The 20,551-nt window shown below is 38.8% G+C and overlaps 1 protein-coding gene across 1 annotated transcript in view; it reads left to right on the forward strand.

Moving 5' to 3' along the window:
• The window catches only part of LOC126237372 (farnesol dehydrogenase-like), a 114,924-nt gene that overhangs the window by 73,811 nt on the left and 20,562 nt on the right, over window positions 1-20,551 (forward strand). Inside the window, exon 3 of the mRNA XM_049947456.1 lies at window positions 12,258-12,387. Coding sequence (XP_049803413.1) covers window positions 12,258-12,387 — 130 coding nt within the window. The remainder of the gene's footprint in view (window positions 1-12,257; window positions 12,388-20,551) is intronic.

The following is a 20,551-nucleotide window of genomic DNA, read 5'->3' on the forward strand; positions in this document are numbered from 1 at the left end:
GAAGTTGCAGCATTAGAAAATTGTAGCAAAATGCAGGAAGATCTGCAGCGGATAGGCACTTGGTGCAGGGAGTGGCAACTGTCCCTTAACATAGACAAATGTAATGTATTGTGAATACATAGAAAGAAGGATCCTTTATTGTATGATTATATGATAGCGGAACAAACACTGGTAGCAGTTACTTCTGTAAAATATCTGGGAGTATGGGTGCGGAATGATTTGAAGTGGAATGATCATATAAAATTAATTGTTGGTAAGGCGGGTACCAGGTTGAGATTCATTGGGAGAGTGCTTAGAAAATGTAGTCCATCAACAAAGGAGGTGGCTTACAAAACACTCATTCGACCTATACTTGAGTATTGCTCATCAGTGTGGGATCCGTACCAGATCGGGTTGACGGAGGAGATAGAGAAGATCCAGGGAAGAGCGGCGCGTTTCATCACAGGGTTATTTGGTAACCGTGATAGCGTTACGGAGATGTTTAATAAACTCAAGTGGCAGACTCTGCAAGAGAGGCGCTCTGCATCGCGGTGTAGCTTGCTCGCCAGGTTTCGAGAGGGTGCGTTTCTGGATGAGGTATTGAATATATTGCTTCCCCCTACTTATACCTCCCGAGGAGATCACGAATGTAAAATTAGAGAGATTAGAGTGCGCACGGATGCTTTCAGACAGTCGTTCTTCCCGCGAACCATACGCGACTGGAACAGAAAAGGGAGGTAATGACAGTGGCACGTAAAGTGCCCTCTGCCACACACCGTTGGGTGGCTTGCGGAGTATAAATGTAGATGTAGATGTAGAACTAAAAACATACACGCTCAACAAGCCAGCACATGGTGCTTCATGGAGGGTACTGTGTACCACTATTAGTCATTTCCTTTCCTGTTCCATTCACAAACAGAGTGAGGAAAAATGACTGTCTATATGCCTCCATATGAGCCCTAATTTATTGTAACTTGTCTGCGTGGTCCTCACACAAAATGTATGTTGGCAGCAGTAGAATTGTTCTGCATTCAGCTTCATTCAAATACTGGCTCTCTATATTTTCTCAACAGTGTTCCTTGAAAATGACATTGCATTCCCTCCAGAAATTGCCATTTGAGTTCCCAAAGCATCTCCTGAATACTTGCTTGTTGGTTAAGCCTAATGGTAACAATTCTAGTAGCCAACCTCTGAAATGCTTCAATGTCTTCCTTTAATCTGACCTGATGTGTATCCCAAACACTCAAGCAGTAGTCATGAATAGGTCACACTACCATCCTATATGCAGTGTCCTTTATAGACTAACTATACTTTACCAAAATTCTTCCTATAAATCGAAGTAAATAATTTGCCTTCCCTACAACAATCCTCACATACCCATTCCATTTCTTATTGCTTTGCAATGTTATTCCCAGGTGTTTAAACAATATGATTGCCCAAAGCAGCCAACTAATAATGCCATATTCAAACATTACAGGTTTGCTATCCTACACACCCACATTAACTTACATTTTTCTACATTTAGAGCTAGTTGCCATTCATCATACAAACTAAAAATTTTGTCTAAGTCATCTTGTATCCTGCTAAAATCTCTCAATGAAGACGTATTCTTGTGCGCCACAGCATCATCAGCGAACAACTGCAGATTGCTGCCCACACTGTCTGCCAGATTTATGTATATAGAAAGTAAAGGTTGTCCTATGGCACTCCCCTGGGGCAGTCCTGACGATATTTGTGTCTATAATGAACACTTGCTGTTGAGGACTGTCTACTGGGTTCTACTACGTAAGAAGACTTGAGCCACTGAAATATGTGGGTAGCTATTCCATAGGCTTGTACCTTTATCATCAGTCTGCAGTGGGGAACTGTGTCAAATGCCTTTTGGAAATATAGAAGTATGGAATCTGCCTATTGCCATTCATCCATAGTTTGCAGGATATCGTGAGCGTTTTGGCTCAAGGAAATTTATTATATTTAAACTCAGAATATGTTCAAGAATTGTGGAGCAAATCAGAATTAAGAATATTGGCTGTAAATTTGCGTGTCTGTTCTTGTACCCTTCTTATATACAGGAGTTGCCTGCACTTTTTTCCAATTGTTTAGGAATTTACATTAGACAAGAGATTCATGATAAATGCAGGCTAAGTAGGGGGACAATGATGCAGAGTAGTTTTTTTAAAAAACTGAATTGGGATTTCAGGCGGACCTAGCAACTTATTTGTTTTCAACTCTTTCAGTTGTTTCTCTACACCAGGGATGCCTACTATGTTATTGCCCATATGGGAATTTGTGTGTTTGTCAAATGATGGTATGTTTGTGCAATTCTCAAATGCAAAATCTAAAATGTCGTCTTTACTTTCGCTATCTTCTACAGGTACTCCAGACTGGTCAATGAATGGCTAGATAGAAGTCTTATATCTTGTTTGTGGTTTTACGTAGGACCAGAATGTCCTTGGTTTCTCAGCCAGATCTTTTGCTATGGTGTGAGTGGAGTAGTTGTTGTATGCTGTGTATACAGATCTTTGCCTCTACTAATCTTTTCCTGATATCATTTGTGTGTGAAACATCCTTTGCTTCCTCAGCATTTTCTGAATTTCATATTAAATAACGATGGGTCCTGTCCATCCTTAATCCACTTACTAGACACAGACATCTCCAGAACATGATTTACAGTCCATTTAAACCTTGCATATACATTAAAACGTTGTTAACATGAATCCAAAGGGACCAAAAGATAAGGAGTTTGTGTTAAAAAAATCCAGGTTAAGTGAAAAACACAGCTTTTAATAAGTATGCATGTGCAGCAGTACACTAATGTGTAATACACTACACTATCAATCACATTATGGTAGACTTATAACACTATAAAGTGATTATAAAATCCAAGTACTCACAAATTATGTACGTTGGAAAAAATTCAGTCATGGTTCGATGACATTCACGGGAACAATAATATTTTGTAATTTCACAACCAATTGTAATGATAGTGTCTGTAAACCCAGCAGTGACGTCAGATGTTGAAGCGAACTGTTCAAAACAGTCCAAGGCTGTAAACACCTCCTGACGGGTAAGTGGAATGGTATCTGTATTCTTTTCCTTTTCACTTTCTTCTGATGGCCCTTCTTGCACCTCGTTCACAGCTTTTGGCACATCCGATTCCACAGAAGCACATATGACAACATTGTCATCTACACTAATGAATTCTTCAAAACTAATCCCAGGGTTCGCAACATCCTGCAGAACTGTCCATTCATCAGGTGAAGTGGCATCTTCTAACTCGTGGACATCTTCAGTGTTGCTATGTCTCCAAGCTCTGTTAAAGCACTTCCCCATATGATGTGGTGGTACTAAGTTCCAGGCTGCTGCAATGGCTTTTATTGCATCAAGCAGATTCCAATTTGGGGTTGCACTGTTGTTTTCAGCAACACGAATTGCAGATCTTACAAGTTGCTTGCAATAAGCTCTCTTTATGAGAGAGATTATGCCTTGGTCCAAAGGCTGAAGGCGGCTTGTGGCTTTGGGTGCAAAAAACTGAACCTTTATGTTGGAAAGGTTCAGATCATGAACGTTATGGGCAGTACATCTGTCCAATGTAAGAAGAACATGTCTATTTTGAGCAACCATTTGACTGTTGTAACGAAGAAGCCACTTGCGAAATGATGTGCCATCGATCCAAGCTTTCTTGTTGGGAGAGTAGATGCAAGGTAAAGTGTCCATATTTATGTTTTTAAAACAACGTGGTTTCTCGGATTTACCGATAACCCAGGGATGAAACTTCTCACTGCCATCAGCATTACAGCACAGTACAACAGTCACACATTGTTTGCTTCGTGCTCCACCATGACACTTATCATCTTTTATCCCTGGGGTGTAATTTGGAAAAAGATTTTAGAAAAATCCAGTTTCATCCATGTTAAACACATCACATGAGGCATACTTTTCCCTCACTCGGTTGAATTCATGCAACCAGCTGTTCGCACTTTTTTCATCAACTTTATTTGCTTCACCACAAATTTATACAGATGAAATTGAATGTGTCTTTTGGAACCAATACAACCAACCAGCAGAACAATGGAAGTCTTCGATGCCCATATCTTTAGCAATATTATTTGCTTTTTACTGAATCACAGGGCCAGTTAAAGGTATGTTAGATGGACACATATGATTGAACCATTCTAGCAGTGATGTCTCAATGTCTTCATACTTGGCGGTACAAAGTCATTTAGATTTGTTTCAAGAACCTGATGCCGCAGCATTAATAATTTTTTCTCGATTCTTAATAATCATAGTTAAAGTAGATTTAAGTATTCCAAACTGCTCTGCAATTGCTGTTTTCTTGGTACCACGGTCCACTTCATCTAGAATCTTAAGCTTTGACTGTACGTTTAGAGCTGTCTGTTTCCTTTTTGCCATTTTCGTGTGCTACGGTACCGGTTGTAACTGTAGTTTTTATTCAGTATTCCAACTCGATATGGCTACAACTAACAGAACACCTGTCAAATCTGGCACTGAGTACATTACAAAATGCTGCTGCACACATTATTGAATGTCTAACAACGTAGAGCATACGCTGATTGTTGAGGTGATAATCGCGGCTACCGACCTACAATACATTAAAAACGAGTCAACAATAAGTATAATTAGCTTTGTAGCTACATTTCCTACATTCATTTCGGAAAAAAAATATGCTTTAGAATACTCTAAGGTCTGAAGTTTGTGTTACAGTGAAACTTAATTACGCTAGGAACTGAAACAGAGTTCGTAATTCGCCTTAACCGAAATTCATGTTAACTGATAAAACATACCATAAGAACTAATGTATTCCAGGTGGGACCAATATTTTTTTTCATGTTAGCCACGAGTTCATCTAATGCGAGTTCACTCTAATGAGGTTATACTGTAATTCCACTGTGTCCATCATAATGGGACTAAATGATGTCACTTCATTGTATAAGTGAGATGCTAACAACTGCTTATCTGCTCTTTCTAGCAGAAACATTACCTATCCTTCTTGCCTGATGCATTAACTTTAGTAACACCTCATAGTGCCTATAATCACACAGTGTTGATTGTACTATGCTGAGGAAGTGAGTGCCCATACTAAAATATGTAGACATTGATGACTGAGACCAGTGCACCAGAATCACAAAGAAAAGTTACTGGAATGAGTTTCACTGTTACATGCAACAAGATTTTACATGGTATTAGCATCTCATCACTGTCAGAAATGTTATTTATTTGAATCAGCTGGGGCCACTACCTGGTGCCCCCCATGCTAAGGCATACTTCAGCATTGTGTCCTTTATGGAAATGCTTATAACTCTTGCCCTCATTATGTGCATAGTCCCACCTGGAATGCAAGGAAAAAAATTCAAAGAACTGGAAAACAAAGTGTGTTGCCATGAGTGACAGCTAGTACTAACCCAAGATCGTGGAGAAAATGACTCGTTGGCTACCACTGAATTGAACTTCACCACTTAACAGTCTGTTATGGAAGCACACTGCATTGTATCTCTACAGCTCTGGGCCACCTGTGAAAGGTAAAATTCTGACACAAAAGTATGTTATCCACTTGTGATGTTTTAAATGCACACACAGTTTGCAGCACTTTAGTAAGGGGGGAGGGGGGGGGGGTTCAGACTTCCATTGAGCTTGCACGTGAAACTCTTTATCCAGGCTGAGTGTATCACATCACAAATTGTACACCTCTAAGCAAGCTGGAACTCACATTTATGTGCAGAGATCTTAGTGGCTTCCAGGAGGTCATGTGAGAAAAGCTCAGGTTAGGTTTCACATCACTGACATATTTGGATCCATGAGAGTTGGTGTGCAAGAGATTATTCTGTTCAAGGTAACTCATGACATTTGAGCTCAGAATATTTTCTAAGATTCTACAACAGATGGATGCCAGTGATAGTGGATGTTAGTTTTGTGGATCTCCTCTTCAACCCTTCTTGTAGAGGTGTGTGACTCAAGATTTTTGAACTATTAGTTCCTTCCTTGGCATGGAAAGAAGGATATGTTGAACAGGAAGGTCAGAATACTCAGACTCCAGGAGGTAAGGGACCCATCAGGTAGGTCATAGACTTCCTGGATCTTTTCACTGATATGAAATGCTTGGCTATTTTGCAGATTTAATAAAGTCACTCTGTTGCAATATTTGAAACTATCCCATTACCTATTCAGTATTTGTTTGACAGAGAATGAGACAGCAAAATGATTACAAAACAGAGCAATCATAAATCAAAGAGAGATTGTGTCAAAGATAATCACTGCACAGAGTAATCTTTTGCATGATAGCAATACACTTCACTTAACACTGCACTTCACCACTTCCCTCTTTAGTGCCAATGATGTTTCATGTTGAATCAGACATGTCATCTGGACCGGGTCACAACAGGTCTCATGCCGGCTGCAGGTAGCCTCAGTTGTCCATTGTGGGCGGCCGGTGTGGCCGAGTGGTTCTAGGCGCTACAGTCTGGAACCGCGCAACCGCTACGGTCACAGGTTTGAATCCTGCCTCGGGCATGGATGTGTGGGATGTCCTTAGGTTAGTTAGGTTTAAGTAGTTCTAAGTTCTAGGGGACTGATGACCTCAGAAGCTAAGTCCCATAGTGCTCAGAGCTATTTGAACCCCCCCCCCTTTTTTTTTTTGCTTACCTGTAGTGTGCAGCAGAGCAGCTGGTATGTTTATCATGTCTGTGGAGTGTGTGTCCTTGGATGAGTCTGACTGGAATGGGAGGTATTGAAAGCTGGTTAGAGTCTGTTGATGGGGATGGTGGTTGGTGTTCCCATCATGTCAACTTTGAAAGTCTTTTCCTTCCTATTGATAATGCAATTATCTGTTGTAAGGTGGTTTGAGTGGCTTGTGCACCACATCATGGTGCAAAAAAAAACGTAATAACAGCTCCACAGCTCATCAAAAATAAAGGGGCAATGGCTCTGCTGGTCCCTTAGAGCTATGGGATGTAACTGCCACATTTGTGCATGTAGACCATGTACAAAGTATGATGGTTAAATGTGGCCATCTGACATGCTGAGGAACTTGATGGGCAGTTTTAGTGTCTGTCCATATACAAGTTTCACATTTGTGGCTTTCAGATGTTCTTTTCCTGATGCACCGAGACCCAGGAGGACAATGGACAATGTCTTTGTCCCCTGCTGCAATTCATGACATTGAAGAGACACTTTCAATTGCCAGTGCATTTGTTCAAATAAGCCATTCACTGCTGGGTTCTAATACTGTTCATATCCAGTAGGACTGCAATTGCTTTGAACAGATATGACTTGAACTGCTATCCTTGGCCTGTTGTAACTCAGTGGTACACTGAAACAGGTTATCCATCCCCAGAAGGTTGTGATCACAACATTTTTGGTGGTAATGTTAATCATAGGGAATACCAACAGCTAGCGTGTGAAATGTTCTCTTCCAGTGGTGGGAGTGGTCCAACAATGTCCAGTTTCACATGCTCAAATCCTTGGTTTGGTGGAATGAACCTGCCATGTGGTGCACTGACCTGCCTGTTTACTTTGTTCCATTGACAAGCCATGCAATGATGCACATTTTCATACTTTCTTTGTCTGTGTTTGGCCCCACAAAAGCTTGCTTCATCATGCTTTTTGTGCCCCATACTCCAGTGTGCAACAGATAATGCAAGGAGGTGATTGCCTGTTGCCAAAAGTCAACAGTCACAGATTAGTAGTTACATCACAATGCAGCAGCACATTTGATGGTGTTACTGTAACACAATAGAACTATAGGCCTGATGGTTGTGTCAAAAAGTGTCACATCTCACTGTCTCCTTTCTGTTCTGCAGTGGCAGCTTCAAAATCAGCTGCATCAGTGATTGCTTTGGTCTGAGAGAGAGCATCCACTGGCACACTCAGGTCACCCTCAACATGGGTTATGTGGGTGGTGGACTGTCTAATATAGTCTAGTTGGTGCAGCTGACATGGTAAAGCTTTCTCTGGACACTGATGGAAAGTGTTCTTCATTGCCTTGTGGTCTGTGACTAAGATGAACACCGTCCCTCTAATATGTGGGAAAACATCTTAATGGAGGTGTGTGCAGCCTACAGCATACATTTCATGATTATACATGGATCAGTTCTACTGTGATGGCGATAACTTTTGACTGAAAAAGGCCAAGGGCTGCCAGTGTTTTCTTAATTGCCATTGCAGTGCAGCAGCAATTGCTGTGACAGACACATTGACTATTGGGGAGAGAGGTGCCTATGGGGATAGGTGTGGTAACAGAGTACCTTCTGTGATGGCTGTCTTCACCTTTTCAAATGCCTCTCATTTCCATGACAATTTGTCCTTTGGCCTTGGTGCACAATGCAGGAATTCATTCAATGGTGTAACCAGGATGGCATGTTTAGGAACAAAACGACAATAGAAATTGGTGATACCTCAACTACTCTGAAGATGCACTTTGAAGGGGTTGATAAGCAGACCATGTGCATGGAGATGAGTGGAAACTGCTGAGTGACAGGTATTTTGCCCCAGAGCTTGACATGACCCAAATGTCATTACTGTAAACGTAACAAAAATCTAGGTCATGTACATCCTCATCCGTAAGTTGTTGAAACATTTGGGTAGCAATAAAAACTCCAAAAGACATTCTAACGAATACTAACAGTCTAAATGGAGTGCAGTTGACAGTCTTAGCAATGTCATTAGGTGCCACACGTATTTGGTAAAACACATGTACTAAATCCACCATAGTAAAATTGTGCTTACCATGGACATGAATGTGAAATCTTTGACATGCAGTTTCAGATATCAGTTGTGAATCATTTTGAAGTTGAGCTGTCTTTAATCTCCGTATGGGCACCTTCTGTTGTACTTCTTTGAGACCACATGCAGTGGAGATGCCAAATCACTGCTTGATGGACAGCAGATTCCATAAGTGAGCATGAACAAGATTCCTGCTTCATATCCTATGGCTCCTCCAGTGTCAGGCAGCATGGATAAGCATGAAGTGGTGGTCATGGTGTGGTTAATATATTACATACTATCAAGTGCCGCATGGGTGTTGGTGAGGGTGTCTGATGTGATCTCTGGAAACTGTGTGAGGAATTCTGTGAATGGAGAGTCACCAGTTATCATCTGGACTGTAGTGTAATTGACACAATGTACTCACCCTTAGATTATCAGGCTGGTAGTGGTATCAATGAGGCACTGATGATGGAGGTCAGCCCAGAGTCCACTGAATGATGGGAAGTTCACTCAGAGTATGGGGTGCATTATGTCTGCTACAATGAATTGCTGTTCGAATTTGCATCACAGGTCTGGGATTAACATTAAAGTGACCTGACCAATTGTTTAGATCATGGAACCATGGGCAGCAAAAGGGTGGAAGTCATCACAGTTACAGCACAGCAGACGGGCAGATGGATAAGCTGACTCGTCAGTACCTGTACCTACCGGGAACTGTAGCTTTGTATTGTGCCATGTCATAAAAAGCCAATGGCTGCCATCTGGAGATTCAGTGATCATCATCACTAACTTCCTGTTGAGCCTTCCTTCTCTCATGGTGGACTGCACTTCCACATTCTCAAGCCGAACCATCAGTGGTACTAGGAGACTCTTGCTGATGATGGTGTGTGGCTGCACTTTCCCAATGGGTAGTGGCAAGGGAATTGGCAGCTAGTATTCTGAGCTTGTAAGGCAGCAACTTGCATGGTAAGCTCATTGATCTATGCTTATGATGCTACAAAGCTGTTATCTGCCAGAGGCTGTGATCAAACTGTGGCGACATGTGGACAGATACATCTCTGCTACGCAATCCTCCATTTGCATGAGCACATCGAGATCACCAGCACACACTGTTAATATCCTCTGCACCTCAGGTGCAGGCATGGTAACAAAATGTTCTGCAGGATGTCTGTGTTAACAGTGTTGTTTGCTAACATACACAGGTGTTGCAGTAACTGTGATGGAGTGCAATGCCCTAGCTCCTTGGTGTGGAGTAACTTTACCAATCTATTCATCACAGATTGCAAGAGGCAGGTAATCAGTGCTAGGTAGTAATGCCAGAATGTCTTGCACATCCATGGCCATATCTTCATTGAGTGTAATGACAACATAACTATAATTTGTGTCGTCTGCAGTTATGTGCACTAGGACAAACTGGCATTCTAACTGCAGGCAAGGATTCTGTTGTGATGGTTTTACTATCATGTGATTGATTACTGTGCCTGTAGGCATGTCTGCAGTTGGTAGCAGGTCTGATATCATGCAGTTATGGTTACAAGGACGCAAAAGATGCATGATGCCGTTTACGCAGATGTTGTAGCACGACAGCACAGTAGAGATCTCAGTGACTGTTGAATATCGTGTCAGGGTCACCAGTTGTTATGGGCTTAATAAATTCACTTTATACCAATATTTGAAACTATCCTGTATCTCATTCATAATTTTTCAGATGGAGAATAAAAACAAAACTGCTAAACCTTCTTCTGCTGTCACCAGATTAGCTTGAAGTTTCAAGATAAGCTGACCTTTATCCAGTACTGCACCATGATAGGGCATTCACTGCTTCTCCTGAAGGGTTTACCTTCATTCCTCACATAGATATTATTGTAACATCAAACATGAAAACATTACTGGCATTCAATGAAAATAAAACCTAAAGGATTTCTAAATTTGATTCTTTGATAAAATCATTTGTAAATTAAAATTAACAGTAGTTAGCAACAACTGTTTTATGTAAATTAAATGTAAATTTTATAAATTAATATTAACAACAATTACCAATAACTGTGTTACGTAAATTAAATGTAGATTTTAAACTTAAATAATTCGCATAAAGAAATTTAATTATGAGAAAAAATGAAAATTATTCATGAAAAATAACTTTAGTCACAAAAGAGAATAAATTACTGTAGATTATGTCCTCTCAATTTCTAAGAGTAATTTATTTGATACTGAATGTTGAATAATCAAGTTCACAAACAGCCACTACACAGTTGAGAGTGTTGTAATTAGGTATTAGTAAAACATGGCCAGTAGACTGAACACAGCATTATTCCATGGAAAAATTAACAACTTGAACACAGTGCTGAAGTAACATTAATCAGGAACCAGTTATGTATGCAAGGAGCTGTAGCAATACACATAGGGAACTGAGGTCAAACATAGTTCGGCTAGCCTTAAATGGCCTGTGGCCCATGGCAGGCTCTGATGGTGATGTCTCTCTCTCTCTCTCTCTCTCTCTCTCTCTCTCTCTCTCTCTCTCACACACACACACACACACACACACACACACACACACAAGTCTGCGGCGCCCTCTGTGGATGACACAGCACTGCCACATGCATGGCTTTTTGAAGGTACACTCACGTGTCACTGCAGAGGTAAAATGTAATAACTTGTCATTTCCATTGTATTGAGCTAATAGTTTTTTTGAATACTGATGTTATACGAAGTAATAATGAAATGAATATACTATTTTGCAACTGAATACTTAAACTTAGTTTTGTTGGGTTAACTTGTTGTGACTTACTTTTTCGAAGTAACATGTGTTACCTCATAGGTACTGTATGCTAATACTGATGTGATAATTTTGTCCTGTAAAATGACAAAGTTTGCCAACAAAGGCATTGTCTTATTGGCAAATATCTTCAACAGAAACCAATTCAGCATATGGCTTACTAGCTCAGTGTTCTCACAGTGCACATGTGAGGATCATTTTACTAATTTTAGTCTTCCTCTCACAGGCAGCATAACTAAAAGTATCACACATAACAGTATGTTCTGTGCTGTTGTAGTGTTTAATGATACACTGAATTGACACTCTATGCATTCTCTAATCAACTAACACAAACATACATTTTTTTGACTGGTAATGTATTTTTGCTGAGAAAAGGAATTTGACTGAATTTTATAGGAGAGAATAAAGCTTTTTATTTAGAAGCTGTTGTCAAAACTTCATCTGCTTAATGCATTAACTGTGGTAGCATGTTTTATGCACTCACACAGTCACAATTGTTAGGATGGCAGTAAAATTTAAGAAGGAAATAGGATATGGAAAATTTATATTCATTTACATGGAGGGATTGATGTAGTACAGATACTAAGTTAATGTAGCATGTCTGAAATCTAATAAATATACTCGTATAGTGGACTAAACCATGAAACATAAAAATATGTGACAAACTGCAAAGAAATTGGCAATGCTTATTAGTTTTACTGCGACAAATATATTTTTCTATTTTTCTTCAGTAGTAGACTACCACACAACACAAAAGAACATTTTTTATTTTGCTTTTCAGTGGCACCCTCAGAGGAATGGAAGAAGATTTTGGAAATTAATGTCATGGGATTAAGCATATGTACAAGAGAAGCTGTACAAGGAATGCTGAAGAGGGGAGTGGATGACGGTTTTATTGTACACATTAGCAGGTAAGATCTATGCTGTATCTTCACTCTTTATTGGCAACCACTACATATACAAAAATTGCATCACCTGATAACTGCATACTGAATACTGACAAGGTTAGAGAACATTAACACAAATTTTAACTGTCCAACTACATAGTCCTATCACTGACAACTTATCAACTTATTGCGTACTGTCACAGAGCTGGTCTGACTCGAGCACATTTGGGTACAATGGGGAAGAAGCAAATGGATGAGGCCCTGCTGTTAGCAGCCTCACCTGTTCATATTTGTCAGACAGGGAGCTGGCTGTGAGCAGTGGTGGTGTGCTTGCTTCACTTGGCCACCACTGGTGCCTCCACAATACTAACAGTCTAAATGGAGCGCAGTTGACAGTCTCAGCAATGTCATTTGGTGCCACACGTATTTGGTAAAACACATGTACTAAATCCACCATAGTAAAATTGCGCTTACCATGGACATGAATGTGAAATCTTTGACATGCAGTTTCGGATATCAGTTTGCCACAGTATAGATGTGCCTCCACAGTCTGTATACTGTGTGAAACATGATAAAATGGAAATGAAATTTTGAAAGTTCTGAAAATTCTGGTGGCCCAGTTTCAGGACAATGTCTTGAGAAAGACTCAAGTGTACACATGTCACAGACAGCTTCTACAAGGACAAGAAACAGTTGAGAATGCAGGCCATTGACATCATCTGAGGACCAGCATAACTGAGGAGAATATTCACATTGTTAGCCAAATTATTGAACATAATCACTGAATAACAACCATTGTTCACTTTATTTACCCTACAGCACACAAATTTAAGGAATGTACTCCACAGCAAAGTGCTATGTTTTTATTTGATGACTATTTTGTGATTTTAAAGTGCATGTGTATGAAGGGTTGAATGTACACAACCAGTGGTGGGAGCTTGACTTCTGAAACCCTTAGGTGTAGATTAAATTTCTCACATTTGTGGTATTTGCTAAATAATGTTACCTATGCACTATAATACTTTTACAGCAACATTACTGAATCTGTAAAGAAATAGCTAACTCAAGCAAAGTATGTGTTAGCCCCATGTGTTGTGGATGAACTTCAGGCATCACAGGGACATTTTCTATGGATGTAAAGTGCAACAAATTCAGTTTCTGATTTCAAGTTATGTTTCTCATTATTTTAGAGTTTTCCTGGCTTAATTATATTGAATAGTGAAAACAAGAATTTTATAGGGCATGTGTCACTTAGATACACAATATGGAAACTTATTACTGTGAAGCATTTACCTTGGGAGTAAAGCTACCTGCACATGCTGTCAAAACAGTCCAATGCCAAATGAATATGAAAACAACTGTATATAATTCAATATTTGAGACCCAAAATTTAATCCAAATATAAGGACGGTGGGCTTACATCACAGTCTATTAATGAGACCATCTATTTTCTGTTATGCAAGTAAGACTCCATCCATGCAAGAGAGGTAACTTTGATGTCTTACTACTTTAGTTGTACAAGTAGAATTTTGTTATCCACCTGATCAAAGGCTTTACCCACCCCCCCACCCCCCCCACCCCTTTACCCCTCGAGAGTTTGAGACAGGAAGTCAAAACTTTTAAATAAAATTCATTTTTGAAAGTATGTTCATTTTTAGCACATATCTTTCCAAAGAGTTTGATATATAAAACATATATCTTTGAAGAATTGTAAGACTTGGTATTCAGTCTCAGAAAGTCCAGTACCATGGCTCTTCTACTGTTTGTCTCTGTATTTTGCTCTGTGGAATTCAAACATGTGTGTTTTGTATTGGAAGTCATCAAACCTATATTAAGGACAGTGGAAATTAAAATGTTCTGCATTGCCTATCCTGCTCATAGTTGGCCAGTTTGAAAAATAGACACAACTCACAATTAATACTGGGTGAGGTTATTTATGATCAGGAGAATAAGAGCTCATGAGAAAATTTTCACTCTTTATTGCCTATAAGCTAATAACTTTCTCTTTTGTGTGACATATAATTAAATATAGAAAACAAAAAATTAGTAAAGACATGAGACAGCCAAGACAGTACACATTTCTTCAATCCTTAGGTTCCAGCATTTTTTTCTCTCTAATCTTGCTACAGCTTTACATAATGTGCTTTTCTTTCTGCTAATGAATCTATTAACTCATCAAAGCACATCAAACGTTTTGCTACATGAAAAATCAAAATGTCGTTGTCTTATACTGAAAAAGCTGTTGATATGGATAGTACTCAAGACTGGTGTGGTTTCTTAATCTGATTACATCTATTTTATCACTGTCTGCTGTATAAAACAAAGTAGGCCTTTCTAATATTGCAGCAGTTATAACACACACAAATGAGTGAGACTGTTTTGGCACAAATGATCACTTTTATCTACCTCATTTACATAAATAACATGAAAGAATATAATTTATGAATTACTAATATCAAATGCATATTAGGTCTACTACAAGAAAAAAGTTTTATTTTAGGAAATAGTTTCAAATTTCATTCATATGCTCCAGTTTCTCAAGCATGAGATCGAAAGGTAGTAGTAGTACAAAATTTTTATATAAATTTGGAATCATCATATTCTTCCATATAATTTGTGTGATGTCCCCATTTTTTCTCCTTCCTCATTCTAACAGACAATCATGTCATAACTAATTCTGTAACTATTCCTGTCATTGTTAAATGTTATTCTGTAGTTGATTTTGGTAACCCTGCCAGAATCACTGGTTTATTTATCCCACATTTATTCTCCAGTTAGGCATTATTACAAGTTCTTACAATGCATTTTCTGCACTATTCCAAGAATAAAACTTAAGCAGCTGCTAACTGGTGACTGTACAACTGGGCCTTAGTAGTGTAGTGGTTTGGCAAAAATTTTCTGTCAACAGTTCATTTTCTTGGATACACTGAGAAGACAATAAGTAATCTTTCTCACCTGTTAGTCCTGTTAGTCATTTATTTCCACTCTGGTAGTCTGAATCTACAAATTTCAATAATAATTATAATAATGCTTATCATTCATACACCAAATCAACCACATAAGCAAGCAGCAATTGGCAGTCAACCATTCAGGTTTATTTGGCTCAGCTTGTATATGCCTGTCTCATTTTGTCTGTGGAAAAGTTTTTTATTTCTAGATGTGATGGGAATTTCCCTGGCAGAGATATGATGTACACTATGCACACATTTAAAAATCAACTTATGATTTGTTCAGAAATCAACTTAGAATATGTTCAAAATGTTCAAAAACCAACAGGGATGCATTTGCAAATCATGTGAATAATCGATAGACCGACACGTGCTGGAAACTAGGTGCTTTGCGAAACAAGGTTTTCAAGAATATGAATTTGGCACCCCCTGAAATTGCTGCCAAGGGCAGATACCCCAGTTTGCCCTCCCCCCCCCCCCCTTTCCAGTATTTGGCCTGTATAGAATACACCGACAGGATAAATTTTCTTGTTTATCTCTCTTATAACTTCATTTGTGAGATCTTGTATAGCTTTGTTCCTGGAGAAGCCAGTCTGAGAGGTAGTTAACAAGTCCTGCTCAGTTAAATAAGCTAATATTCTGTCATGGACCTCTTATCCAACACCTTTGAAAAGATTGCAAGGTGTGGCATAGCTTTGTGGTTAGAGGTGGTTTGCTAAACCCTAGTTTTATAGATGGGTATTACTCTTTGGTAATGAAGTTTCAAATCTTTATTACAGGTAGCCCTTGGAATCTGGTAGAGCTCTCTCTTCTCTGACAAGATAGTTTAATTCAGGAAGTTATCCACCCCTTATCCTTACTTCTGTTCAGTTTTGCTCTTTTTTATCTTAGGGGAAACCAGGACACAAAATACTGTAGGAATGTGTTTAAGAAAAGATAAAATTTAATGTCGACACCAACTGGTTTATAAATTTGTCCCCAGAATTCTTCCTTCAATTTTTGTGTAAACACTGTGATCAAGGCATTGTTTATTATTCTGTGATACAATATGTTCCTTGTATAGTCTGAATGTAACTTATCAGTATATTTTTTGTTAACGTTTGACCATCTAGGTCAGATTGACTGTTGATTTTACAGATAAAACACTGCAGATAGTTGGCTCTAAAAACAAATTGTCAGTAGGTGTTTCATTATGTACTTCAATACTACCAGGGAATTTTATTGTGGAAATAATCCAAAACTGAGCATTAACAACTATAGGTGCCTTTGGTCAGTAACATCTGAAAGAAAATCAATGTTAAAGTCTCCACAAACAATAACTCTCCAGTTAAGTCCACTTATCCTTAATAAAACTGTTTCCAGCTGTTTTATGAAGCGTAAAATAATTCCCACTTGTTCACTAGTAACTGTTCAACACAACATTCATTAAGTTGAAGTGTTAACTCCATTTTTTGCATATGAAGCCACCGTTCTTTTTCTTTTTTGTTGGAGAAAAGCTAAATAAAATGTGTTTGTCTGTCAAAAGAGCAGTGCACGATCCTTCAATGACTATCATCACATGATACTGTTGAGTGGTCTGTCACAAAACCCAAAGAAACTCTGCTCAAATGTAAAGGCTAATAATGGTCCCACAGTTAGTATCATGAATGAGACAAGAACTTAAACTGAGGGTAGCAAAGCACAAGCAGAAATCCATAACTCCATTTTCAAATGTTCCTTTACAAAGTAGAAGTACTCCAGTTTAATCCTCGTACCACCAAAAAGATGAGTGAAATAAGTATTAGTGGTACTGAGAAAAATACTGGAATCAAAAACTGAACAAATGTCCAAGGCCTGATGGAATCCCTATCAGAATCTATACTGTATTTTCAGCTTAGTTAGCCTCTGTTTAATTATAATCTGCCATAGATCCCTCAAATGAAAAACTGTGCCCAGTAGTTGGTAGAAAGCACAGGTCACACCAGAATGACTTCCTCCATGTCAGCTAGCATGAATTCTGAAGACATCAATCACATGGAACCCAACTTGCACTTTTCTCAAATGACATAAAGGACTGGGGCAGTCAGGTAGGTAGAGTATTTCTCATTTTCCAAAAAGCATTTGATTCAGTGTCACAACTATATTTATTATCAAAATTACAATCTGATAGGTTATCAAGTGAAATCTGTGACTGGATTGAGGATTTTTTGATAGGGAGGATGCACCAAGTTATCTCAAATGGAGAATCATTGATAGAAACAGAAGCACCTTTGGGTGTGCCCCAGGGAAGTGTGTTGGAGCCCTTGTTGTTCATGTTGAATATTAATGATCTTGCAGACAATATTATTAGTAACCTTAAACTTTTCTCAAATGATGCAGTTATCTGTAATGAAGTACTGTCTGAAAGATGGTGCACAAATATTCAGTCAATTAGCTAGTAAGTTTCATGTAGTGTACTGCAGTGTCTGTGTTTTATGATATAGTCCAAAGCAGTGTTCCTTCAGACAAGCATGTATGTCCATAGGAACAGACACTGTGTTGACAATAAACAGTGACATTTCAGTGGAGAAATGATTCATAAATTGTGATTAGGGTTCTGCTTCAGCTGTAGAAGGTTTCAAAACAAATGAAAACTTGTCGTGAGTGGTTGCCTTAATCACTTTGACTATCCAAGTATGCTTCCAGGAGGGGCAAATAACTTCCATTTGCACTGGTGCTCACATGCCCTAGTCCTCATGCTATACTACTGTGATTCCTTCACAGGTTGAGATACCTTTTTTTGATCATCACATTGCCCTGCTATGGCATGAAATACTGTATTGTACTGCAATGTCTTTGTTGTACTATATAGTACAAAGCAATGTTCCTTCAGATATGCAGTCATATAGTACAACACAGTCACTACACTAAAATACAGTATTTCATCCCATAGAAGAGCTATGTGACTATCAAAAAACAGTGTCTCAGCCTGTGTGGGAATCGCGGTAGTGTAGTGCAAGCCCTAGGAAATTTAGACAACCAGACAAATGGAAGTTTGGACTGCTCCTGGAAGGATGCTCAGATAGCAGAAATATTTAAGGGGACTGATCATGACAAACGGGAAAGCTGAGTTCCAGTTCCGGTCCTTCACTAATTTTCATTTGTTCTGAAATATTCCTCAGCTGAAGTGGGACCTTAATCACAATTTGCAAATCATTCCTTAAGTTAGTTTCATGTTCCATGGATCATTTGCATGATAAATCATAATGATGTGAAATGATTCACTCCTACCCACCACCTTTTGCACACTACGTTAATAGAAATTCTTCTACAGAATATAAAGAGTTGTCAAGGAGAAACTGAACAGACAGACTCCCAAAGAGAGCTTCAAACTATCCCAAAATAGTGTACTTACAAAGTTTCAAGAAGTGGAAGTGGCTTTAAATGATGAGTCAGGGAATATACTATGACCCCTTACATGTTGCTCCCTCAGGGATTGTAAGGGCAAGATTAATTACAGCGTGCATGGAGGCAATGAAACAGCAGATGTCAAGATGGCGGCGTGTGTAGATATCCGCGATTTTACTCCAAAAACAAGTTACAGTGAAGCCGTTAAAAATTCGTGTGTAAGGTGCAAAAGTGAATTATTAAAGTATAATGAGCGTATTGCTAGTTTACAATGTGTAATCAGCAGTCTAAGAATAGAAATCGACAGCCTGAATTCCGAAAATATGGAACTGAAGTCGAAGCGAAACATGGATCCATTGCTTCAAGACAGACAGAAGGACAAAAACTTTCGCCAGAACATGGCTACATCGGTGCAAAGTGACGCTGACAAATCATCAGAATGGAAGGTAGTACACAACAAGCGTCAAACAATCGGCACTAAAACTTCGTCTACAGAAAATGTTTCGAGGTTCGAGAATGTAAACAATTTTGATGTACTTTGTTCTAGTAATAGTCTCACTGAAAGTGAAAACAATCGTAAGAAGAGTGTACCGATAAACTATCGGAAAAAGGTTAGGTTTGAACTTCCAACGCCACAACGTTCAGTTAACAGCAATGAAAGTGGCAGTGGTGTGATCCAGTCTGCTGTGAGTGAAACATCAACAAATCGTTTTCACATTTTCGCTGATAGTCATGGTAGAGGCATGGCTGATATAGTGAAAAGCAGTTTTAATGCTGCCGATGTTTGTGGAATTGTGAAGCCAGGTGCTAAACTTCAAGAAGTTGTAGCGGGGTGTGATCCTGAAAAAGTAAAAAACGAGTGTGTGATCTTAATAGGTGGCTCAAACAACGTTGCCTGCAACGAAGGGAATGATGCCATACAGTCGCTCAGGAAGAAAATATCGGCGCTTCATCAGTCTAAGGTATTTGTTGTGAACATTCCACAGAGACATGACTTAATTCCACAGTCCTGTGTAAATGAGGCTATCTCACAAACGAACTCTAAGTTAGCAAAGTTGTGTAAGCATTTTAAAAATACTTGTGTTGTAGATGTAAGCAGTTTTGGACGAGAATTATTTACAAGACACAGTATGCACCTGAACAGATCAGGAAAAAAAGCATTAGGTACCCTCTTAAAAACAAAAATATTGGAAGAAGTCCACAAATGTACCCCAAAGTTGGAACCAATCGCACTTGAATGGCTCCAACCTTCAAGTCAGACTCGGTTTCAAACTCAAATGTTTCAGGAAATTGTTAGTAATGAACGTACTGTGTCTGTAGCTACAGATAATTTTTTAGGCAAAAGTTTAGATCTGTCTCTAATTCCAAAGAAATGACGATTTTTCACCAAAATGTGGGAGGACTTGGTAATAAAGTAAATGACATTACTGTTCTGTTAGAGGAACCACAAGGAATAAAAGATACTGATGTATTATGTTTTAGTGAACATCATGTGAAAGATATTGAAAGGTTACAGCTAAGTGGTTACTGTCAGGCAGCGCATTACTCTAGAACCATCATGGAAAAAGGTGGAGTGGTAATTTATGTAAAAAACAACATATCTTACAATGCATTAGATTTAAAGAGCCATTGTATAGAGCAACAAATTGAAGTATGTGGTGTTGAGATTACTGTAAATGACTTCACGGCTGTAGTGTTAGCACTGTATAGATCTCCCTCAGGGAATTTGAATGTATTTCTTAAGCACTTAGATTCTTTATTATCCATACTGTACTCAAAGTCCAAGAACTTGATAATTACTGGTGACTTTAATGTTGATTTCCTAAATGAGAGCAATAGTAAAGCTGATTTAGTACATTTAATGGAGTCTTATA

The sequence above is a fragment of the Schistocerca nitens genome, chromosome 2, assembly GCF_023898315.1.
Source record: "Schistocerca nitens isolate TAMUIC-IGC-003100 chromosome 2, iqSchNite1.1, whole genome shotgun sequence".
NCBI lineage: Eukaryota > Metazoa > Arthropoda > Insecta > Orthoptera > Acrididae > Schistocerca > Schistocerca nitens.